General features: G+C 34.0%; 2 protein-coding genes across 4 annotated transcripts in view; one reads left to right on the forward strand and one right to left on the reverse strand.

Annotated features, from left to right (window-relative positions):
- Window positions 1–1846: 1846 nt before the first annotated feature.
- On the forward strand, window positions 1847–14386 carry LOC149804417 (nucleoside diphosphate kinase 6, mitochondrial-like). 3 transcript variants are annotated; one of them, XM_089940028.1, is made up of 2 exons: window positions 1847–2074; window positions 12345–14386. In XM_089940028.1, the coding sequence occupies exon 2, from the start codon at window positions 12611–12613 to the stop codon at window positions 13142–13144; it is 534 nt and encodes a 177-aa protein (XP_089796154.1). In that variant the 5' UTR covers window positions 1847–2074; window positions 12345–12610; the 3' UTR covers window positions 13145–14386. The 3 variants fall into 3 exon arrangements, with proteins under 3 accessions (XP_089796154.1, XP_089796164.1, XP_089796174.1); XM_089940038.1 differs by having other exon boundaries at window positions 1847–1993; XM_089940048.1 differs by having other exon boundaries at window positions 1862–1905.
- Window positions 14387–24664: 10278 nt separating this feature from the next.
- LOC149804418 (uncharacterized) overlaps window positions 24665–26972 on the reverse strand; it is a 42055-nt gene continuing 39747 nt past the window's right edge. The window contains exon 10 of the mRNA XM_089940060.1: window positions 24665–25950. Coding sequence (XP_089796186.1) covers window positions 24728–25950 — 1223 coding nt within the window. The 3' untranslated portion in view covers window positions 24665–24727. The remainder of the gene's footprint in view (window positions 25951–26972) is intronic.

Raw genomic sequence — 26972 nt, forward strand, 5'->3', positions numbered from 1 at the left:
CCTTATATAAAGAATCTAAAAAAAGACTCTTTGCAAGAAGAGATTACAACCTTCCAATTACAAGAAGTTCAGAAAACTCAAGTGCCTCAACTTCCAGATGGAAACGCAAACCCGCAGAAACATCCATATATAATGAGGATAAGAGAGGAATCGCTGATAGAAAATACAAAACAAATACAAGAAGAAGTATTACAAACAACAACAGCAAAAGATGAACAATGGAAAACAAGTCCAGAAGTACGGGAAACACTCAGGGAATTAACGAAGAAGAAAAGAAAAGAAAAAAGAAGACAACAACAAGAGGAGGAGAAAAAAAAGAATAGAAGAAGAAGTTTGGATTAGCACAGATGAATACATTGAATCCTAATTAATTAAAAAAAAAACAAACAAACAAAAAAATAATAATAATACAAAAATATAAAACAATAACATGATACCAATTAAATATTAAAAACAATAACATGATACCAATACATACAATATAACAACTAAAATATGTAGGACAGGAGGGCCTCCCTAAATGGTCTGTGAAGATCAAAAGGAGAGAGAACCCTCCAAAAGAAAGAAAAAAGAAGTTCATTCATCCCGGCATTAATACTAAATCATACTATGTATTTATTAGTAAAAGATTAAGCATTGTAATTATGTAACAATTGTATTAGACACTATTAATAGTAAATGTTCAAAATTTCACAATTTTCAGCTATGGTATATACGATATTGCGTTCCGGTGTTTCTACTCTACTGCGTTCCGGCGTTTCGGTGCGTTCCGGTGTTTCTATGCACCGGCTAAAAAGTGTAAGTCAGCAATTATAAAATGAACAAGCATCAAAACAAATGTCTTTATTTGGTCTCGAACATACACCCTAAATTGAGTATAAGCGAGATCAGGTTTTGCTCGCCCAGTCAGTTCTGCACAAGAACTCATGGAGTCCACAGGTAAGAATACGTCTAGATTTGTACGATTTTATCAAGGGTATAGGTATAGGGATTTTTTATGTTTTAAAATGTTGAGGTGGTGTGCTTTGGGTAGCAGCTCAATCTGAGATCGACGCGTTTGCAACATTTTTGTATTCTTTAAATACACTTTTATTATTCTTTATTATTCTTTACTATACTGTATGGGAAAGTTCAACTGTGTTAAGAATTTATATTCGATGTACTGGAAATAAAGGGTTGTGATGACTGAATAAAATATTCGGAGAAGGAGCGGAACTAATATACACTTCAAAAGTTTTGCAAAGCCAGTATCAACGTCAAACAGTCCTTCTCGATCGAGGAAAAATATTTGTGTGGTGCTTGTCTAGTTTTCTTTTTATATAGAAAAATAGTACACTGGGTAATAAACACCATTTTTGTCCTCCTGAATCAGTACCTCACCAATCCCTACAACGCTTTGTATCAACAGACGTTGTAAATAATTGAAATTTGGAGCTAAAAGAACTCGTGCACTCTTAATTATGGACTTTAATTGGACAAAAAGATATCTGGCATTGTAAGACCAATGAAAATTGGATTTCTTACTCAATAATTGTCAGAGGTTAAGTAACTATGGAAAAATTTGCGCGACATTACCGAGAATATTCATCCACACTCAAAACTTGCATCACTTGCTTTATACTAACATACTGGGAATTAGAGATATACTTGACCTTAACTTCTACAGGTTTAGCTTGATCGTGACCCACAATATATCCTAAACAGGTGACACAATCGCGGCAAACCACACTTTTACCTAAATAGTTGATGCGAATTATAAGTTTCTTGCAAAAGTTGACGGTTAATATCTTGTCGGTTTTTGCGCTGTATCAGATATTAGTAAAAATCAAAGTCTAACAAACGCTTTCAAAAAGCGCTTGATCACATTTAATGCACAGAGGACGATCACGATCGTGATAAAATCAAGTATTCGAATTACTGAGTTTATTTTCTTAACTAACTTTAATTATATTTTTCTGGCCATGCAGCTATGTCAAACAGAGTGGCAAAATCGGTAATTTACTTGGTAGGAATAACAAGTTTGGGATATCTACTAGCGAAAGCAGTCGCCCCTTCTGATGACGAAATGAGAAAGGTGCATTTACGAGTTGGCTGCCACGATTTTCATTATAAGTTAGGGATTTTTTTTTCCTCAGTAAAAAAACGTCAAAGTACACTCTATTTTTATTTGCAATAGGTCATCAATATTTGCTGGTGAAGAAATCCGACAATGTAAACCATTGAGCATGGACGTTAGCAATACATTTTCGGTGGGGTAAAGCCATAACCAGGGTATGCGGAGAACTCACCCCAACGGTTTGGTCTCACTAGAGCGCATCCCATTTGAGCACCGCTCAGTGAGGCGCTGAAGAAAAAAAATTCTCATTAGGGCTAATCCCATTAGGGCGCGAAAAAATCTCATTAGAGCGCATTCCCGATAGGGCGCGGAGAAAAAAATTAAGTTCAACAAGATTGAATTGCCATCACGTTTGATGTTATATAATATATATATATATATATATATATATATATATATATATATATATATATATATATATATATATATATATATATATATATATATATAGTATAATATGTACAAAAACAGTGGTCTCGTCACTATTAGAAAATAATTACTAGACAGAAACTAGAGAACCATCAATACACATAATTTTATACAACTACAATACCTTACACCGGTTTATTCTTTTTTGTACGCAGATAAACAAGTAGATAAAAAATGTAATGCAAATTAAAATATATAAAGTGGTCATTCCTAGCACAAAGACGATATTACATGAATAAAACAATATAGATACATATATAACACAAACACAATACTGTAATAGATTGATCCTTGGCCAAGATCACTACAATTTAGAGAACATGTTATAGAAACCAGTAGCAAGACCTAGTGTCTGAAGAAGGAAGTATATGTCATAAAGAAGGAAAACAAAGAAACCAGCTCCAGGGACAGTATAAGTACGACACATCGTAAAATAATAAAAATGTAAAGATCAATGATCAACCCCCTGAACGAGAATAATAAATACTTTGTTTCTTCAAAATTCTTTTGATTAGTTCGCGCTCTAGTGATACTAGTTCTTTGCGCTCAAATGGGATGCGCCCTAATAAGATTAGCTCTAGTAGGACAAAAATATTTTTGCGCTCTAGTGGAATAAGCTTTAATGGTTTGCACTCTAATGAGACGTTACCGCCCCAACGTATCTGGAGAAGTCACCCCAAAACTTGTCACCCAGATAACCTTTCTATAACAGAATTAAATCATCTTTTACGTGATTCATATTTAGATTTTTATATATACGCGATCACAAAAGAGATATTAACTAGTAATCCTAACAAGCAATATCATGGTAATATTTCTAAGGACAAAATTGTCTTTATATAATCTAACGAATGACGACAGTATAGTGATTAAAAAGGATAAGTTATGAACACTGACTAAAAAGAAGAAATAAACTAAATGATGGGCGTAGTACAAGTGATCTTTCAGAAACCATCAGAATTTTGCGCATTAGCCATAATGATGAATGAACTCAGTAGTGACGGCATTTCCTGAGTAGACGTCAGTGATGCTTTTTATCGAGTTCATATATCATTCGTCAATGGTTAACAAATCTCAATGAACAATCAGATTAAATTGTTCGGTTAGAAAGATGATACTATAACCTTTTGGCTTATTGACGGTCATCACCAGTTCAGTCAGTTTCTTGTTATAGAGGTCTATGCCATAAAGTCATCTCAGGATGACTTAGGTTATTAGGTTGGAACCCTTTCATATATAAAACTAGACATCACATCATGCTTACACCCTCTCTGTTTTTCCAAATAAAGTGCATCTGATGATTTGAAGAGCAGAGCAAAAGGGACAGATAACACTTATTTTTCGTTAAGTACAGAAGCGGAGTTGATCAAATGAAAAAGTTGAAAAATTGCAAATTTTATTGATTTAATAAGTTATTAAGTTGAAGAAAAACAACAGTAAATAAAAACTTAACAACCATGTGGCAACATCTCAGAATTACTATATATGATCCTTGGGGCAACTTCTCCAGGCAAAGTGGGGCGACTTCTCCCGACACCTTGGATGAGTTCTCCATGGGGCGAGTTGCCCACTATTCCATGACCAGAGGGATATACCATTAGAGTCGGACGTCTTATCAAAAAGTATGGTGAAAACTCTGACAACATGAAATCACCGTATCGGTAATATAAATGAACATGTTTTGATTATATTACCGATAAGGTGATTTCATGTTGTCAGAGATTTTGCCGTATTTTATTGATAAAACATCAGACTCCTGTGGATATGCTTATATACTGCACAATGAATTTTTTTTAATCCCCTCCCCACAGATGCCCCTAGTGAATGAATATCCTTGGCTTATATTATCTTAGCCTCAATAAGTTGAGGCCGTGAAACGATCCTGTAGTTGATGAGGGGTCATCCATTTAGTATGTATGCAAAAATCTGGCAAAGCTTGACCCATCCCATACTTCCTGTACACATGCATACTTTTTTACACCCCCACCGGCGTACTTACAATTGATGCCCCCCCAATTCTATATAACGGCCTATATTTAATCCACGCAGAAACGATCAAGGATTAATAATATTAACATGTTTAATAAAACAGTCCACTGATGTTGAATGTCTGGTTACATCAAAGACATAAGCTGTGTAATTTAAAAGGTTGGTCTAGTGTCCATATTAGACAAATTATTATTGAGGTTTCACCCCTCCTCTGTTTCCTATGCATAGGTATATTATCAGTAGACCTCCCCATACGCAAGCGTATGCAGTTTGGTTAAACCCCCTCCATGCGTACGTACTACATGGATGGCCCCTAATGGAACATGTAGACCACTCCAGTGGCCAAGTGGTTAGAGCATCAGCCACAGAAGCAGGAGGTCGTGGGTTAGAACCCCAGCTGAGTCATACCAAAGACTTACAAAAATGGTACTAACAGCTGCCTTGCTAAGCACTCAGCATTATGAGGTTAGTGTTAGGACTGGTGTCACAATAATGTGATGGTGGGACATTGTGCTACATATGATATGGAACTTTATTTTGTTTTCATACTTATTCAGTCATGTATTTTGGGTAAGACATTGCAGTTGATTTTAGGTGAACTAAACTTAGGAAACTTTGTTCTGTATACATTGTTATGAGTATGAGTGAAACTTGCATAAAAACACCTTGGTGGGACTCACACCCAGCTGCTGCATTGATATGGGATTTAATCTGTACCCTGTCTGTAGAGGATGTAGAGGTACTAATATTTGTACTAGGAATGTACTCATTATAGTTTAAGGAAGAGTCTAGTTGCTTAAAGGTTGTGTTCTTAATTTTTAAAAATACTATTCATACATCTGCTGTGTACCCACTGTAACAAAAGCTATTGGCAAGATAGCTTTGAATATCTCACAGACGAGTCTGAAATACTCTTTATAACTTGCATTATATAATTCAAGGAGCATGGGTTCCTGTGAAATGAAGGAGGATAATATAATACAGTACCAGTTTTTTCTTCAGGACTCACAGTACTAATGATATAGAAGAATGGAACCAGTCTGGAAATGGGTGAACATAAAATATAGTATATATGGGTTTGGTGAGTTTGGATAGGTTGATAATGAAAGTAAAGTTTTAGAAAAAAGAATCTCCTGAGTTTATCCTGCAAAAAAAACAGAGACGGTGTTTTATTGATGGAATTTCAGTCCCATTAGAGACTTGAGTTTGGAAAACTCATTACAGAAATCTGCACTGGACTCTCTTTGTGTGGAACGGAAAACATTTGAAATACATTATAAATCCAGAAAATGCAATGGTTTACACAGGTTTCTCTACGGAGCAGCTTGCATCAAGGATATGTTTCCACTCAGGGTTCTCAATAGATTTCCAAACTCAAGAGTCAGTTGACCCTTGACCTCAAAATCTCAAGAGTTAAACTAATATCTCAATAGTCAGTTCTTTTGGACAGTCATGAGCCCATAGATGTGATTCCTCGTTATTGATGGAAACAAATAATGTTTAAGATTTATTGTCTCGTGCTGAATTAGGAGAAATACCTGTTCAGTATTTTGTAAGAAATATACAATCTCATTTTTGTATAAGTGTTTCTCTTTCTTACTATGTTACTGTGTGTATATTTTGTATATGAGATGGACAGGATTATTTTACACTTTAGTATGTTTTCAACTTTCAACATATTCTATTATCAACTGCTCAAATAATTTTTATGCACAAATATACCCATACAGCTATGAAGGTTATATATTATTCAGATATCAATGATGTACATCACAGAATTGTCAGTTTGCTTTTCCACTCATCCTTAAATTTTCAAACAAATTTCAGAGATTGGGTTTTACGTTTATTTAGTGATGTAAAATCTTTGGAGTCTCAGGGTCAGAAAATTCATCAACACCAGGTCATTTCCGAGACTGAGACAGAAAAGAAAATAGACCTATGATTCTTTGTGCCATTTAAAGTTCAGATGCTAGCACTGAGTGTTATGTCCATTTAATTTTTTTCTGAATGATCTATTAATTAAAACAGGTTTTAAACATTTTTTTGATTAAAACAAATTAATCACCAGTAAAACCCAATCCCACACCGAAAACTGCCTTAGCGAGAAACCATATATTACCATTCTGTATAACTGATTATAATTTAAAGCACAATCAAACAAATGCTGATATTTGATCAGAAATGAGTCCAGTGAAGTCACAAATGATTAAGAACTTTCAAGGATCCCACTAAATGAAGCAGCTTGCCAATAAAATGATTTAAGTTGGTCCACTTCCATTGACAACTGGTTTCACAAGCTGCCATAATGATATTCTCCAGTGCAGACCAGCTGATTATAATTTGATGTCCAAACATACCATTGCTGATATATTGATCAAAAGGCAGTCGATTCATATCATAATTGTTTCCTCTTCTTCTATCTTAAACTTCAAACGTAATCTCAAAACAATCCAACCTAAGTCGTTTGAATCAAAGCCTGACTTCAGTGAACTGTTAGATCCACCCATTTCACATATATCTCCATTGGTACAATATTATTGGCTGTCAAGGTCTAAACTAGTGTTGAGCATATGTCATTCAGTGCCTTCTACAGTACATTTGTTATGGACTTTGTACTCTTGGTAAGAAACTAAGTTGGAAGTGAATCAAGGGTAATTAAGATTGATGTTCCAGCCCAAATCTACATGCATCAAAAGTATGCACAAGTAGAAATTTCTGCACATCAAAAATGGGTCATTTTTAAATTCCATGCATCAAAACCTGTGGGTACGCATCTATTGAAAACCCTGCTACTGATAAATATTGGTTTGATCATGAGCATTCAGAAATTTCAAGTGATTTAAGTTTTAATATGATGTTTCCATAGGTTTACAATGGAGCTGAATTAATACCATGAGTCCTACTATAACTTACAGATTTGGGCTTAAAGGTAATCAGGAGCAAAAATGAATATATTTTTTATGGAAGAAAAGGATAAACATCATTTTCTGACAGTTTCAATTACAAAATGCAAAAGCTTAAAAACAATCTACAAAATGTAGATTAAGCTGGTTGTTTCTGCCATTGCTAAATGTGCTGTGTGAATACCCCTCATACTCTACTGTATGAATAGTTTCATGTAGATTGCGTACACTGGCAGTGCAAATAGTCTTTCCAGATTAGATTCCTCTGGCCCATGCAAATAGCCTTTCCAAACTGAGGTATGCAGCAGCTATGCGAATAGGTTTTTTCAAAGTTAAAAACCACAGGCCTCAAAAATGTTAGCACTGAAGAAAGATAATGTGAGAATATCAGAGAAAAAAGAAGTCTACTCATCTTGTACTGAGGTTTTCATGCTACAGTCAGAGTTTCAAAGATATATATCTGTGTTTATGATTTTGTACATTTTTCTCATCTTTTTCTCAGATATTTTGACATTTTTAGCTCAGCTGGTAGCTAGATTATAATTTTCAAATAGTTAAGAAAGACTTATACACAATACACTTTTGGAAAGTTCATGTCTTGAAAAGTAAAAGTCGTAAATCCTTATTTGAAATCTATAAATGTTTCCATTTTTAGCAAAGTTTTAAAGTTTAATTAAAAAAAGTGTCTGCTGAAATGTAGACTCACAGATGAACTAGGTTAAATGTCTGTGAAAATTTCAAAGAAAAGCAGGAAATGCTAGATATAGTTCAGAACTTATTTCAGTAGTTACATGTATTAACTGGTTGTCTAGGAACACAAATTTGTAAAGACATCAAACAAAAACTGATTTTCTTTTTTGTCAGTTTACTACTTTGGCACAAAATTTGGCAAAATAACTCACTTTGGAATGTCAGTAATGAATCAAAATTGAAAACAATTATGAAGATATTTTAATGATAATACATATTCATTTAAGTAACAGTCTTCAAATCTCCTTGTTTGTAGTCATCCAAAACTTTTTACAAGTAAATAGCAGTGCCACTGCATGCTAGTACTTAATATTGTACCACCCATTTTAGCATGGAACCTGAGCTAAAGCTAAAAGAAAAATAATTTTCTTTCTGATAATAGAATATCACTGTATTATTTTTAGGCTCTATGATCTTAAACTAAGTAAAAGAATAGAGTGAAAACCACTTTGTTTAGTAACTTCAATAAATAATTTACGTCCTTAGAATACAAAGTGAACAGTTAAAAATAACTTACAGTATAGTGAATGAAATCCTAAACAATCCTAAAAGTTGTATCACAAGTTGTGAAGTAAAGAGTATTCCAAATGAGTGCAAGTGGTGTTCTGAACGAAGTCCAGTCTGTTGTGCTGATGTGCCAATAGTCTGGAATAGTTTGATGTGCCAACAGTCTTTGTGTATCATAGTGATATGTATTTAAATGAATTCAAGTAATTCCAAAATGCTTACTTAATCCTGATGTTTATGAGAACCATATAATTCCAATGAATAATTGAAACAAATTCTCTCAACACAACTAAATGACACCGAAGAGACTGATATTTAAGGTATAAATAACCAATTCTCAGGTAAAGATTCCTTTTATAAAATACTAAGATGCATTTCTCATATCTCACCCACTACATACTAATTTACAGTTTGTTTTTGCATTTTTAATACTTAAGCAGCTACAGATATATTTTTCATAATTAACAGTATTTGATTATAGTACATCCTTTTTGCTCATTCATAAAGTGTAACCAGTTGTTTTAGTTGATTGTTCTGATTTTACCTTGAGGCAATAAAAATCAACAAGTGCTTGAAGAAGGATAGAGGGTTTAAGGAATGTATTTTGGAGGTTACTTTTCAGGCATTTTGAACAAAATAAAAGATGTTATACACGCAGAAAATGTTTGAATTTACATAAAAACTGTGTTCTGTTAAGTTCTAATGATAATACATGTAATTGGAATATGATGGTGTTACTTAGTTTTGTTTAATTGTAACATTTAAAAACATATTCCAGGTTTGAATTCACATTAAATCACAGTGAATGTCTCAGTCCAAGAATATTATTTGTTTATGTGCACTCTCAATTGCCAGAGAAAATAATCACTGAATTAAATAATTTGAATAAATAAATTCCAGCCCAAATAAATTTCTGGACACAAACATATTACAAAATTGATTCCGCTAGATTGTAAAGCATGAATGAACAATCTTTCCAGAAACAAGATTATAGAGTCTTCCACTTGATCTTGGATCACTTTTAATATTCTCTATAAAAAAACATTACCTAATGGAAAATAACCTTCTAGAAAGTTCTTAATGTTTATAAAATAAAATGTTAGTTATAATTGTAAAGTCTGTTGTTAAAATTATAATATATATCCTGGACTATGTCAGGTACACCAGGTAAATTGTAGAGGAATTTCCATAACATAGACCTAGGCCCAAATAAATGTTTACTTATATTGATAATGAACCTGATATTAAACCCATATACAGAGAAAATATTTTAGCTATGAGTTGTTAACAATAAAATACAAAAATAAATAATTCAGGTCAAGCAGAAAATAGATTTGATTTTGAACAGGGACAAGTTCAACTTGCAGTGTTATGTTACAATAGCATATAATGAATAAAAAAACCAAACTAACAAATAATGCAAATTAAATATACATACAACCGGTCCAACACTAGAAAAGTTGATGGGTGGTCTATTGTCCATTATCCAGTGTCTGTTCATTAGCTAAGGTTCATTATCCCTTCACTTCCTAAGCTACCTGGATGATTTCCATTAAACTTACAAACATTTTCCCCAAGGTCTCGTTGGTTTTAAATGAAAATGGTACTGCTAATACATCCATTATGGCCACCACATCTTCTCATAAATAGATAGTCATCTCAAAATGGTGTTTTCACCAAAAGTCTTATGATGTCTGGTTGGTCTTAAATAAAAATGGTGTTGATATAATGGCCAATATTGCATCTCAATAGCCGTCTTGAAACTCTTGCTATTGCTACTCCTCCTGAGCAGAAAGTTAGATTGGCATACTGGTTTCACTAAAAGTCTTCTCATGATGTCTAGTGGTCCTAAATGAAAATGGTGCTGATTTATTGGCCAATATGGCAGCCATCTTGAAAATCATGTTTTTGCTACCTTTTTCTAAATTTTATTCAAAGTTCAGTAAAATATAAGCTGACATGAAAGGCCAGTTGATAAATACGTTGTTAATTTTTATATGACCATAAAGTTTCTTTTGGGGATGGGGGTACCTCTGACATTTTTCAGTGCCACAGTTTGAGTGCCTTGTATTTGCTGTAGAAAAAATGAAAATTGTCAACACCTGTATGTAAAACAGACATGTAACTGAAACAGTGAAATATCTTTAAAATGAGTAAGTTTGATTCTTTATATAAACATCAATTAAACTTCCATATATTAGACTCTTTCAGTCGGGGGGGAAATAGCATTTTAATTTTCCATAATTATGTAAATTAATGGAAAATATAAAATACAAACTACGTAACTATTATTATGATCAGATGACTAAAGGTATGAAAGAGTCTATCTGTAAATGTCGTGAAACATCTACGAGTAATTCTGAGAAATTTGTTGCTGTTTATATTAATTCAAACTACATTGGGTAAAACAAAATGGACATTATGCCGTGAGCATGGAGGGATGGCATTATCCATTCCAAAATTGCTATTACACTGAACTTTTTAATATTTGTCTTCAAGCCAAAATTGCTGTTACACCAATATTTTTTAATATTTGTTGACCAAACTTTATACATTCATGAGGAGGACACATTGGTTGGGGATTGGGGTCCATAGGTGGGTGGCATTTAATAAAAAGACAAGGATTTGCCATGGCCATCTATGGAAGTAGCCCTAGTTTGAGCATGTTGATTGACTCATGGTGTGTGTGATTAGGATTTGTAATGTAGCTTTAACAATTTTTCAGTCAAATCACTACGATGTCTACAGTGTGGCAGTTTATAGTCCTGTCTAGCACTGGGGCATCATGCCGCAGACATGTAGCATGATGTCCCACCCAGTCACATTATCCTGACACCAGGCCGACCAGTCCTAACACTAACCTCTTAATGCTGAGTGCCTAGCAAGGCATCTGTTAGTACCATTTGTTTTAAGTCTTTGGTATGACTGTATGACTTCGCTGGGTTCATATCCACAACCTCCCACTCCTGAGGTGGACACTAACCACTAGGATACCGGAGTGGTCTTGAGAAAATGGTAAAGGAAAGAAGAAAATTTCCAAAGTCAAACTCTTGGATTACACCAAATATCTTGTCATTTACATCAAAGGATAGCTCTTTTAGAATGAGAGCCTGTCTATTCCAAATGATAAAAGCTCCTTTAGTATGGATTGTAATATCACTGTTTAGAAAGTACTAACACATTTTGAGTACAACACAGATGGAATTGTCTTTAGGTAGTAAATGATTTCCGAAAAGATTCACATTTAGAGAGCAACAATCTAATTACAGTCTAGTACATGAAATTAGAATTTGCACGCTTTTTTAACCTGTATTGAGAGAATGTGAATAAACTTAAAGGATAAAATATATGTGACAAAATATATACATTACCCCTTATTATATTACATTGTATATTGGGATAGATTGAGAATGTTGATAGACTAGTAACATTGTAGATTGGTACAAATTGAGAATCTTTTAGACAACTTACATTTTTTTATCATGCCACTTAGTCACACTTTTGTTCATAAGAAAATTAAATTTTGTACAACTGCATCACATTCTAGATAGAAGACAATTGAATTCTCTGTTTTTTTTCTCTGTCCTGTAAAGTCTGAGTTTTTGTATAACATTTTTTTAATTAAAGCAAATGTGTCTTATTTTTTCCAGAAAATGGGTCTTGAAAATGAAGTAGCATTGACAGATCAACAGAAACGTACTAAACTGGCTATGGATAGATTAAAATTGGCAGCAGGACTTCCAGTAGAAACATCGGAGAGCAAGAAATGATATCATGCCAGTGTATTCTTATTGGCATAGCTACATTTTTTCATGGTTTGATATCGAATAGAGTTGTGTTCCTTTTATCCAAGTTGACTACAAGGAGTGGATTTTATTTGTATAAATATTCAAAAAGATAATTTTAAGTGTGAACAATGTCAACCCTAAAGCCGCTTCAGTTGACCCTTGCCATCCTTAAGCCTGATATTGTAGCTCAGCCTCATATTATCCGTCAAATTAAAAATTTAATTCTCAGACATGGTTTTTATTTTGTCCGATCCAAACTTCTCACTTTAACTCGAGCTAAAGCTGAAGAGTTCTACAAGGAGCATGATGGCAAATTTTTTCACAACCGACTGGTTAGTTTTATGTCCAGTGGTCCAATCAGTGTCCACATCTTAGCACGTGAAAATGCTATTGCAGAGTGGCGAAAGTTAATGGGTCCCACAAAAGTATTACGTACAATCTATGAAAATCCAGAGAGTATCCGAGGACAGTTTGGCTTGACAGACACCAGAAATTCCACCCATGGATCTGACTCACCTGAGACGGCAAAGTGTGAAATTAAATTTTTTTTCCCAGAGTTTGACATAAAAGTCTGGGACATCAGTGAGGCACCTTTATTCAGTAACAGAAAAGTTGAGTTTGATCCAGTTAAGGGAGTCCATTTTTGTGTGGACCCTAAGTAGTGAAATTAATATGACTTGTCAAATTAAAATGTCTTTTTTATCTATTGTTGATCAATGTTTTACAATCGGTTTCATGAAAATGTTTGTGATCGCTGTAACATTTTTGTAAACTGAAAACTGATAAAAGTATAGAGGACAAAACTCTTGATGTTAATTCATCATGCTATTAGTGTCATTTTACCTAAAAAAAATACTTTGTGTAAAGTTAGTTGTGATACAAGGCTGAGTTACATGGCATTATCTCAAACCACTTGTAACAATTATAATGGAAAAATCAGTTAGGATTACTTATGTAAATGAAATGGAAAGATTTAGTATTTTCTTAAAGATTTTTTTATACGCAGTTTGAAATTACAGAATGATTACATTATTACTTCATTGATACAGTTTTACTTGACTCAGTATGTCAGCATATAATGAACTCCGGTAGGCATGCGGTACAAGATGATGTTATCAAGATTTCAGTCTTGTACTGAATAATAAATAACCGAAATTCGTATATTCATTTTTTCAGATTTTCAAGAACAGAGATGTGAATGAAATTAAAGTCATTGAAAAGTAAATAGCATTTAGAAAAATCACAGAAATTTACAATCTACTGTAATTTGATCTCATGCTTTCTGTACCCCAATTTCTATGCAAGTTCAGTAATAATGTTGAAGTGAAGCAAGTAGTATGAAGAGATCAGACCACTAATTAATTTCCAAAAGAACCTGATTTTAATAAATTAAAAACTATTTTTAAAAATATGCAAAAAAAATTGCATACAAACCATGCATGCTTCCATTCATTAGAGACATTTACTTCAGCCTTGAAAAATGCACGTTTGACATTATGTTTTATTTGAGCCTTGTACTACTAAACAGGGACTCTCTGGTCTGCTTCTAATTACATGGCCTCACAACAAAAGTTGATATCCTAGTTGTTAGTATGAAAGTAAGGACAGGATATAAACACAAAGGTAAAAATTTTGCTCTTGAATACATAGATTGAAATTCATAATTGAAGAAATTTTTATCTATTTACAAACCAATGGATGTGTCAAAAAATATTTAGTACTCTATTTTTTATTCTTTCATTAGTAGACTGGTTCTCTGGCTGCTAATAATTAGTGGACTGATACCTATACCGAACTTCTATTTTTTTTTTATATGTGTATTTCTGTGTATTGATAATCTTAAGACACTAATGGGGTGGGTGGGTAGGGGTATTCTAAGCATACAAAATGATGATAATCTGCACTTGTGTAAAGTCAACAGATGATAAGAATGAATGTTGCATTTTAAGAAATGTTTACCATTTTCCAACATTATAGATATAGATAACTGAATAAATTTTAGTAATTTTAATAGTTTGTCTTGTGTTTTTATTAAATTTGTTTGTGTCTGTCATACTCATGTGCATGCATGATATATGCAGCTATTGGAAATATATAATAAGACATATCAAATTACACAACCCTATTTGTATCAGTTTCTGGTGCAAAGTTATTTTGGATGCCTAAAATATTCTTAATTAGGCCTTTAGTTTTCTTGAATCATTAAGAAATTCAAGAGGTTCATTTTCTCTGCATTCTTTTCACATGAGAAAGTTATGAATGTAGGGGTCTGCAACAAAGGGTCAAACTTAGATGTAGTCAGACTGTCAGGTGATTCTAACTACTCTTGATGCAAAGAAATAATATAAACAATTCAGACTATAATTCAAGCAGTTCAAAATAAATACTGCACACTTTGAAATTCAGATTAAAAACTAGTGATATTACAGTGTCAAAAATGAAAAAAGTAAGCAGAAAAATCAGTTATTTTTAAGAGGAGACACCTTCGTTTCAAACTATAAGACATTTCTCATAACAAGTGAGTTGTTCTCGGGTTTAACGCCATTTTTCAGCACAAGATAGGCTATACATGGCGGCCAGTATAACTGGTGGAGGAAGAACCCTGGAAAACCCAGGGAAGAACCACCAACCCACGAGAAGCTACTGACAGGCTTTCCCATGTACCCACGCTAGCCGAGCCTTGGACTCGAACCCACGCAGGCAGAGGTGAAATGGCAGTGATCTGGAACGGTGAGCGCTTTAGACCACTCGGCCACTCGGGGCCCCATATAACAAGTGAGACAGATGTAGAGAAGGATGTGATTAAAACACAAAAGACTTTTTGGAAAAAAACAAACAACCAGGCCCAGGTCCTAAAAACCACTTTTGGCGCAATACAAGGTCGATTAACACCAAGATTGATAAGCTGATCTGCATGCTGGGACTCCAAACGAAGGCAGTAATTAGAAATTACTCATTATTCAATGTTACAAAAGGCATTAGCATTCATTTTGTTTCTTATTTGCATGCACTGATTCATGAAGCAAATTAATGTTGGCCAATATTGAAAAAGGAAAACAAAGCTAAAATTAATTTTTTTAAAGCCATGCAACGTATGATAAATGGTATAATTTTTATGACAAAAGTAATAATTCATAAATTTCATGTTGGGTCCATTGTGAAGAGCACATACATGAAAGACATGGCAAAGATTTGAGATGAAATATGTAAAGCGCATTGGTTGTAAGGTGAAACAGAAAATATTACTCAAATTCGGTGTGTTGATTTATACAATAACATAGTGAATCTTGAAAATCCTGTTTTTGAAATCCTAAAGAAAAAGTCATACTGACGAAGTTTCCACTACTTATTATGTCTGGACATTCCTAAATGAAAATAAGACCAATCTGACATAAAAATGAATGTCATATTGAGATGGGGTTTTCACCAAAAGATTTTTCATGATATTTAGTTGGTCCTAAATGAAAATGATGCTGATCTGACATGTGAAATGATTGCTATGAGGCGTGTTGTTGAAAATCCTATTGGTAACCCTGAATAGATGGTCGTATTGGCATTGAATTTTCACCAGAAAACTTCTTGTGATGTCTAGCTGATTCTAAATGAAAATGGTGCAGAATCTCCAGATGGTTTCAGCACTCTACAGTTAGTAAGAAAAAATGGTCTATCAGTGATCTTGTTTAAGTGAAGGACTAGTCACATAATTTTTTTTTTTTTATCCAAAATTAAGTCTTTCTGAATCCTAAATGTAGGCAGTCTGCAAAGTTATGTAACTAAAGATGGTGGAGAACTCGTTATTGTACAGAGATCATTTTTCTTCTTTCACATTTGCCTTGATTGTTGACCATTTGACCATGAAATTGATTGGGTTCTTTCTTACCTCAAATGCAAGACATAGTTCAGTAATTGATCAGTGGCAGACAGCTTCATTAGTTTTGCTGAAATGAAATTGGTAACTATGTATAAACATCTTAATTCAATTCACTTTATGAAGAGAAATCTGATCTTCAGCCTGTGCAAATTGGAAGACATTTTTTATTATACATGTATTTTATGGACAATTGTTAATAGGGCATAGGTTACTAGACTTTCCTATGTAATGACTCTACATGGGGATAGATTTGTAACAAAGTTAAATGCTTAAAAATACACATCAACCTGTACATTTTTTCAGGTTTCCAGGTAGCTAGGACCCTAGACTACTTAGAAATATCGCATTTTCAGTAAGTTAAACAACGCAACATTTTGCCTTTGATCATCATGAAGATGTAATGAGCAGTAATTTTAGTTTGTCAGTAAGCGACACCTGATGGGATATGATAGTGATGATGTCAGAACTTCCCAACACCAGCTAGAAATGTGTACATATGCAATGGATGCCCATGCCAAAATGAATCGGTTCAAGGGTATAGGTCAAAGTCAAACTTGTGCCCTAAAGTCCACAACATTTTGCAAGTACACAGAACAAATCAAATTTAAGCTAAGTCTTCTAAATATAAACTCTCATACCAAATTTGGTTTCAATTCCTTTAAGTCCTTAAAAAGTTACAAAGCAGAAACTGAAGTGCAAACTGAAATGAAGATAGGTCACAATTACATAAAATGTGCCAGAAAATGGTGAAAATCAAACTTAAGCTAGCTCTTGTTAATGTTAAGCCCATAACAAACATTATTTTAATCCAAGTAGTCCTTCAAAAGGTATTGAGCAAAAAGATAAAAGTTTCATGTCAAACAGGAGCCATAACTCTGTAAAATCATGCCAGAAAATGGTGAAATATGAACTTTTAGGTTTACTTTACAGTCTTGAACCAAATTTGATCTCAAATCATGAAGTCTTTTACAAGTTATTGATAGAAACAAAACGTACATGTAAGTGGAAAGTTTTAAATCAAGCAGACCTCATTACTAAATTCACTTTTTACAAAACAAAACTGTGAGAGAATCAAGCTTGACCTACTGGTAGGTATTCTTAATGTAAAATGTGGTACCAAATGTGATTTTAACCCATATAACCCATTAAATGCTAATATGTGGAAACTAAATTTATGACAAGCCTAAATATAAGAGGAAGGGCAGACATGGCTTTAATGTATGCCTCCACAAGAGATATGGCAGAGGCATGACAATAAAGGACTGCATGTTGATTGTGGTATTACTGTTGCGTCCTAATACACATAATGCTGACAGTGGTGTTACTGTTGCTTCCTGATGCACATAAATGTTATGCATATTTAATTTATATTGTGTGTTTGACCTTTGTCCATGACTGATAGAGTTTTGTGTCTACCTGATTTTGTTCACATTTGTAAGTTATAAATGAGTTGTTTACTGATATCTGAGTTCAAGATCTAGCCTTATTTATAAACTTTGAGTGTTCTGAAAGCAAATGCCTGACCCACATCCTGGTCATTTTATTGTGTCTTAGCTCAAGTGAAATTAGTATATATGGTTGTGGTGAAGAAAAGTATTCATTCCTGTCTAAGTTCAGTCTGTGGAATCATATTCTGTTGTGTTCAGATATAATTCAAGAGGAATCATTTAAATAATTCATTGGTATTACAAAGTGCTCATTAACTTTCTGGACTAAAACACTATTTTGGGATTATTGAGAACAAAGACAATCAGGATTATATCATTGCAATACATCAAGACTGTTGGTACATCAATCCATTTAAGACCATTGGTACAACAGCACATTCAGTATTGTTTTTCATTTGGAACACTATATACTTTTGGACTTGTGAAAGAACTTTTAGGATTATTTGGGATTTAATTCACAATTTTGTTCCTCTTAAATTTTAACTTAAACTATTTGTTAATTTTACTAAACTTGTTGGTGTTGCTTCTTTGCTGCTACTTAGTCGAAGACCATGGAGTCATAACACAAGGTTGGTATTGGTATTATGTTGCTTCCCAATACAATGTTGATAGTTGTATTGCTGCTGCTTCCTGATACACCATGTTTATAGCAGTGATTCTATTGATTCCTGATACACCATGTTTATAGCAGTGATTCTGTTGATTCCTGATACACCATGTTTATAGCAGTGATACTATTGATTCCTGTGCACAATGTTGATAGCAATACTACTGTTCCTTCTGGATTACAACATGCACAATGGAACAATGATTGCTTTCAATCTCTTAAAATATCAGGTAGCAGCAATTAGTGTGCAAACTTTAAAAAACAGAAATTAAAGTGAACTGGTGTGTACCGAGAGGAAAACATAACTTTTAATACTTCATACCTAACTACATGCTCTCACAGACTGGTATGGTAGTTTCTACAAGTTAATGACACAAAAACAGTCTTGAACACATTGTTATACAATGACAGTAATTTCTGAATAGATCCCACCCATTTTTCTTTCCAAAGAGGGTATTGTTACATCATCTTTGCAGTTCTGAAGGTCAACAGTTTTCAGTCAAAAATAAAACAAAAAAGAGAGACAAATTTATGATTATTTAAAAAAATAAGAGCTTCAAGTCCAATGGTGTTCATGATGCCTAATTATTCTTTTATGAAACATGTACTCTAATATAAACATATCCTGACATTTTTTTCATTGAGGAAAAATTGATGAGGGAAGTAATGTTTGCTGAAATTAACATTTGTGACAAGGGTCTCTATACCAACCAAAAATTTACAAGTTGGCAGTTTGTACTGCAGATATAGAAATGAGTGTGGTTAAACATCAGTAAAAAATTTTTTAAGGAAAGCTGACCAGTCATACTAATATTATTTACTCTTTCTAGAATCTCCTCCCACCATACACCATCTTGAATTTATTTTGAATCCAAATGGCCTCTGTATATCTGGTCGAGTCGGCCGTTAGCACATTCTCAGTTTGTAAGAGTGTAAAGTGATCTACAGTACATGACACAATTTATCCATGACCATACATGCAAAGAATGGAGGGGGGATTTATGTTCAGTTTAACCTGCCATAAAGGTTACCTTTATTAAGAAATAACCTGTCTGAAGCAGCAATGGTTTGAAAGTCCCTAACAGTAGTTCTGAAAAGAAATTAACCTTAGAAATTAACCTGTAATATGCAGTCACCAGACTTAAGTTTGAAAGTCCCTACAAGTAATTCTGAGAAGAAATTAACCTGTATTATGCAGTCACCAGACTTAAGAGGCTGATTTTTCTAATTCTCTGAGGTGACTTTTAAGACTGGTTTAAAACCTGTTTGCAACCCAAGATATAGCTGGGGAATAATGGGAGGCCAACTTAGTATAATGGAGGAAACCAAGAGTACTGTGATATCAAATGAAAAGTAAACTTGTCAGACATAAATTTTCCATGCCTTTTGCTATGCTTGAAACCAGGGGATATCAATCTGCAGTCTATTGCAGTCCAGTCAGAGAACAAAAACTTTCAATGACTTGGCCACTGAGGCATGCAAATAGGTTTCATCACGTGACTGTTTCTTTTGCACCTCTTGAAGTAATTACTTCAAATGTGCTTACAGTTCTTGTCAGAATATCATTAAACACGAAATAGGACTGATTTTATCTTATAGTTCTTGTCAGAATATCGTTAAACATGAAACATTGCGACTGATTTTATCTTATAGTTTGTCTAATATCTTATAGTTCTTGTCAGAATATCATTAAACACAAAACGGGACTGATTTTATCTTATAGCTCTTGTCAGAATATCATTAAACACAAAACGGGACTGATTTTATCTTATAGTTCTTGTCAGAATATCATTAAACATGAAACGTTGTGACTGATTTTATCTTATACTTGTCAGAATATCATTAAACATGAAACGTTGTGACTGATTTTATCTTATACTTGTCAGAATATCATTAAACATGAAATGTTGTGACTGATTTTGTCATAGTTCTTGTCAGAATATCATTAAATACGAAACGGGACTGATTTTATCTTATAGTTCTTGTCAGAATATCATTAAACACGAAACGGGACTGATTTTATCTTATAGTTCTTGTCAGAATATTGTTAAACATGAAACGTGACTGATTTTATCTTATACTTGTCAGAATATCATTACACATGAAACGTTGTGACTGATTTTATCTTATACTTGTCAGAATATCGTTAAACATGAAACGTTGTGACTGATTTTATCTTATACTTGTCAGAATATCATTAAACATGAAATGTTGTGACTGATTTTATCTTATTGTTCTTGTCAGAATATCATTAAACATGAAACGGGACTGATTTTATCTTATAGTTCTTGTCAGAATATGATCATCAAACATGAAACGTTGTGACTGATTTTATCTTCTAGTTCTTGTCAGAATATCATTAAACATGAAATGTTGTGACTGATTTTATCTTATAGTTTGTCTAATATCTAAATTACTACAAACAGATGTAAACTGATAGAGGTTGTTTGCAATATTTTTCTTTTAAAGACCGGGTCCTGGGTGGCGGAATAGTCTGAGGAGCTCACCTGTCTCCAAGTCTCAGCTTGACTAATGCCAGTAGCTTCCTGTGGGTCATTGGTTCTTCCTCCATCAAATATACCGGCTGTCATATGTAGCCTATCATGTGCTACAAAATGGTGTTAAAACCCACATAACCAAAACAATCCCTTGATATGTATGGTACAGCAGGTTAGCTCTAGTACTGTAGCATGTATATGCCTTGATATGAATGGCACAGCAGGTTAGCTCTAGTAATGTAGCATGCATATGCCTTGATATGTACACTACAGCTAGCTAGCTCTAGTACAGTAGCATGCATATGCCTTGATATGAATGGTACAGCAGGTTAGCTCTAGTACTGTAGCATGCATATGCCTTGATATGTACACTACAGCTAGCTAGCTCTAGTAATGTAGCATGCATATGCCTTGATATGTATGGTACAGCAGGTTAGTTCTAGTAATGTGGCATGTATATGCCTTGATATGTACAGTACAGCAGGCTAGCTCTAGTACTGCTAGTAGTATAATGCATCTAGAGCATTAAATCAAGGTTAAAACAGTGTCCACCCAATGACACTCCTGTTTGTACTGTAATACACCAAGGCCACAAACAAACAGTGTCCACCCAATGACAATCATGTAATGTTAATATTGTTTTAACAATGTTCTTATATTTGTATCAGCTGTGCAAATGGTGTGGGTAGACCAAGGGTATCTTTTAAGAACAGCAATTTACTTCAAATAATTACTCCAAAAATGAAACAGAGATATAAAAACAGAATAATCTGAAGATGAAAACAGCTGTAAGACCAGAATGATCTGATAATAAAAACTGAGCTACAAGACAAGGATGACTTGAAGACAAAAACTGAGCTATAAGACCAGGATGACTTGAAGACAAAAACTGAGCTATAAGACAAGGATGACTTGAAGACAAAATCTGAGCTATAAGACCAGGATGACTTGAAGACAAAAACTGAGCTATAAGACCAGGATGACTTGAAGACAAAAACTGAGCTATAAGACCAGGATGACTTGAAGACAAAAACTGAGCTATAAGACCAGGATGACTTGAAGACAAAAACTGAGCTAAAAGACCAGGATGACTTGAAGACAAAAACTGAGCTATAAGACCAGGATGACTTGAAGACAAAAACTGAGCTGTAAGACCAGGATGACTTGAAGACAAAAACTGAGCTGTAAGACAAGGATGACTTGAAGACAAAAACTGAGCTGTAAGACCAGGATGACTTGAAGACAAAAACTGAGCTGTAAGACCAGGATGACTTGAAGACAAAAACTGAGCTGTAAGACCAGGATGACTTGAAGACAAAAACTGAGCTATAAGACCAGGATGACTTGAAGACAAAAACTGAGCTGTAAGACAAGGATGACTTGAAGACAAAAACTGAGCTATAAGACCAGGATGACTTGAAGACAAAAACTGAGCTATAAGACCAGGATGACTTGAAGACAAAAACTGAGCTGTAAGACAAGGATGACTTGAAGACAAAAACTGAGCTCTAAGACCAGGATGACTTGAAGACAAAAACTGAGCTCTAAGACCAGGATGACTTGAAGACAAAAACTGAGCTGTAAGACAAGGATGACTTGAAGACAAAAACTGAGCTGTAAGACAAGGATGACTTGAAGACAAAAACTGAGCTATAAGACCAGGATGACTTGAAGACAAAAACTGAGCTATAAGACCAGGATGACTTGAAGACAAAAACTGAGCTGTAAGACAAGGATGACTTGAAGACAAAAACTGAGCTATAAGACAAGGATGACTTGAAGACAAAAACTGAGCTGTAAGACAAGGATGACTTGAAGACAAAAACTGAGCTATAAGACCAGGATGACTTGAAGACAAAAACTGAGCTATAAGACCAGGATGACTTGAAGACAAAAACTGAGCTATAAGACCAGGATGACTTGAAGACAAAAACTGAGCTATAAGACCAGGATGACTTGAAGACAAAAACTGAGCTGTAAGACCAGGATGACTTGAAGACAAAAACTGAGCTGTAAGACAAGGATGACTTGAAGACAAAAACTGAGCTATAAGACCAGGATGACTTGAAGACAAAAACTGAGCATCAGGACCAAAATGACTACTTCTTGAAGATAAAAAAGGGTGGGTCAGAATAGGCATTTGCATTACACTGGAAGTATTCTTCACTCAAAAAACACACATTACTGTAAAAAGTTACAATATTCCACAGCTGCAATAAAAAAATGTTCTATGGAGTATTCAAGATGGATTTATTTGATCTCCAGTTTTGGAACAATTGATTTAATGGCAATGGCAATAGTTCTATCTTTTCTCTATATTTACCTATGCCATATTTCATGGTATGATCACCTAATACATATCTATGCCATGTTTCATATTAAAATCTCCAAATACATAATAATACAGTCTCTAACTATTCATTCATTCCATGTCAAAATAAGGTTGACCACAAGGACATGAATCAGGTAACATGGCAGGTAGTGATAACAGTGATGTTAAAAATGCATTCCTATAAGAACTGTTGTTTGCCAAAAAGGGGGTCGCCTGGCAAATTTTCTTTTCTGATTTCCATGCTGTGAAACTTTGTTTTCATTCGGAATGGTCACAACGAAAAATTGGTTTATGCCCAGAATATTTAGGCTTTGATGCTTATTACTTAACTTGGCAGAAAGAACAAGTCATTAAAATCCATTAAGCATCCTTGAACCAGTGTGATATACATGTGAAGTCATTACTATCCACTAAGTAACCCTGAACCAGTGTTAGATATAAAGATGACACTATTTAACATCATATATCTTGACATCAAAATCACTTGCCAGTGAGCAAGGCTGAAGTTAATGGTACACTTTGACACAAAAATCACTGACCCATGTGGAAGGCTGAAGTTAATGGTAAACCTTGACATCAAAATCACTGATCCATGTGCAAGGCTGAAGTTAATGGTAAACCTTGACATCAAAATCACTGACCTATGTGCAAGGCTGAAGTTAATGGTACACCATGATATAAAAATCACTGATCCATGTGCAATGATGAAGTTATTGGTACACCATTGAACTATGTGCAAGTCTGAAGTCAATCATACATCTTGACATCAAAATCACTGACTCACATGTAAGGATAAAGTCGATGGTAAATGTGCCATTTTTGTCTTTCCATCTGTTTGAGACAAGATGAACCATCATTCTTCTAGACTTGCTGGTATGTTAGGTACCACCTAGCTGTTCCATATTAAAGGCAAAGTTACACAATGTAACTTGGAAACAGTTTGATATTGATAATGAAATATGGAAACAGTTTGATACTGATAATGTAACTTGGAAACAGTTTGATATTGATAATGTAACATGGAAACAGTTTGATATTGTTAATGTAACTTGGAAACAGTTTGATATTGTTAATGTAACTTGGAAACAGTTTGATACTGATAATGAAAAGCATTTATACATCATTGCATGTGTTTGGTACCTAATTCATGGTTCTACTTCATGGCCAAGGGTAAGTAAACCTTCACTGACTGATAGGCTTCACACTCTAGAAAACATTTATCAAAAGCTTCTTGTTTGGGGTGTGTCTTATCTCTGTTGGTGTACAAGTGATAAATACAAGTTTTCAAGGAACAAAGTGTCTTCCCTGCTAACTTTAAAATTACATAACTTTCATATCAAAATGTCACAAAAGTCAATACTTTCTTATACTGATGTTTTATTCAGTTCTATGAAGGAGACCTAAATCTCACAAATTAACAAGGAAAGCAGAGTTATACTTTTATTGAATTTTTTGGGACAAAATATAGTTTTAAATCAGACAATTGACATTATTGCAATAATCTAAGGTTTTTTTTATCCCTAATCAATTTTTGCTTCTTTTTCTTCTTTCTACTGTAAGTCTGTTTCTTTTCTCTTCCTTTCTCAGATATCAGAGTCGATGTGGTTTTGTTTTGAGAAATAGTCATCCTGTTACTCAACAGAATTTCTTGAGCAGGCTGCTTTGTTGTAGTCTGCACAGAATCAGAATGCCCAGTGATAAATAAAGACTTTGTATTCAAAAACTTGTTGACATATTTCTTTGCCTTTGTCATTATTACAGAAAGTTCATCATCATTTCCAGCTTTCACAGCCTTTAGCTTCTTACAATAAAATCCAATCTTTTTCTTGAATTGCATTCTGTCTGCTTTACTCATGGAAAACTGTAAATTCTGCAGACTGACATCATCATTTTTCTTGACTTTTATCCCTTTGTATAAATTCCTTAACTCTGTCACTTCAAGACTCTCAACCAGTCTGTTCCTTTTCTTGTTCTGATTCTCAGCAGCATCAGATGTAACACAAAGTAGGTTTCCACCATGTCCGTACTTCTCAAATTTTGCACTCTTTTTGCCCTTTGGTCTTTTCACTGAACTTGCCTCTGTCTGAGAGGATTTTTCTATTGTGTCATTATAATAACTTGATGTCTTTTCTTCCCCCATCTCCATGGCATTTTCCCACTGATAGTCATCTCCACAGCTGGTGGGAAAAGAGTCCTTCCTCAAATCTACACAATTCTGGCTATGAAAAAGATCTGTCATATGTTTTCTCCCAAGTTCAAGATACTCTTCCCTTCTTTGTAAGTACTGTGTGGTTTTTTTCTTGTAAAGTTTGATTTTCTTGCGACATTTTTTGAACTGTTCAGTACTAATGTAATATCTGTCAAGATACGGTTTCAGTTTCCTGAGAATGGCCAGAAAGTTACCTATCTTTTTGGAGTGACTTATCCTATCAATAATTTGATCAACCTCCAAAGGGATATGTACTTGTTTTCTATCTGTAGCAGAATGCGAACTTGTATCACAGGCTATCATTGGTTCCTCATCATAAGTACTACAATCATTTTTAACGTGTTCTTCTATTGGACATTCGTCATCACTGTCCAGAGTCACTGTATTCTCTCTTGTTGAAGGGTTTGATGCTGGAGTCCATATATGTGGACTATAATTATCTGCTGTAGTTGTAATTTTCCTTTTCTTTTTCCTTTGTTTTAACTTTCCTCGACAGACTGGTTCTACAATGGAAATGGTATTGATTAAACATTGGTAATTACTGTGATAGTAGTATAGAGTCTATCCAAAAGTGAGTTTTTAAAACTCTCAGGGTGTCAAAAACATCCTTCAAATGAAATGATGCTCTACTGAACAAAATACAAATCTGTTCAAAGTCTGTATATTCCTGTAGCTTTTCTAACTTCCAATTATTAAAATCATCTCCGATATTTTTGAGAAGCCAGAGAATACTATTCTGATATTATGTATTGAAGATCAGTGAACTTGTCTCAGTTACTGTCAAGACATACTGCATTCTAATTTTGGTGTAATCCATAATTATTTTTAAAAAACCCACAAAAAACAAAAATAAAATTATTGGCCTGGCACCATTCAAAGTATTCTTCAAAAATATTTTCAAATTTGGTTTGATTAAATTTCATTCATACCTTAAAATGAACCAGACATTGTAAGAAGTCTTCAAAGAAAACCCATTTATGACATGACCATTCATTCAGAAGAAGTGGCAAGAACAAGATTTTAAAGATGACCACTGGCAGGCTTAATGAATGTCTGAATGGCACCATTTTCACTTATAACCAACTAGGCATCATAAGAAGTTGTTTAGTAAAAACCTCATGTTGATATGACCATCCATTCTGGAGAATTAGTGATAACCAAATATACTGGCAACCATGCACAGCCTATCATCTATTGAAGAATGGTGATAAACCCTGACAAAACCAAACCAAATCATGGCAATATCACTATTAATTCAGGAGAAGCAATACTATTTTCATGATGGTCACTGTAGCAGCTATACCTGATATCAGATCAGTGCTATTTTCATTTACAACAAACCAGATATCGTAAAAGTTCTTCTGGTGAAACTCCCTTGGCAGTATTTTCATTCAGCGGAGTAGCTGTAAGATTTTCAAGATGGCTACTGTGGTGACTGTATTGGACATCAGATCATCACAATTTTCATTTGGGACCAACTAGACATCATAAGAAAAGTCTTTTGATGAAAACTCCAGGTAAATGT

Source organism: Sinohyriopsis cumingii, chromosome 2 (assembly GCF_028554795.1).
Source record: "Sinohyriopsis cumingii isolate HCF-2022 chromosome 2, ASM2855479v2, whole genome shotgun sequence".
Classification (NCBI taxonomy): domain Eukaryota; kingdom Metazoa; phylum Mollusca; class Bivalvia; order Unionida; family Unionidae; genus Sinohyriopsis; species Sinohyriopsis cumingii.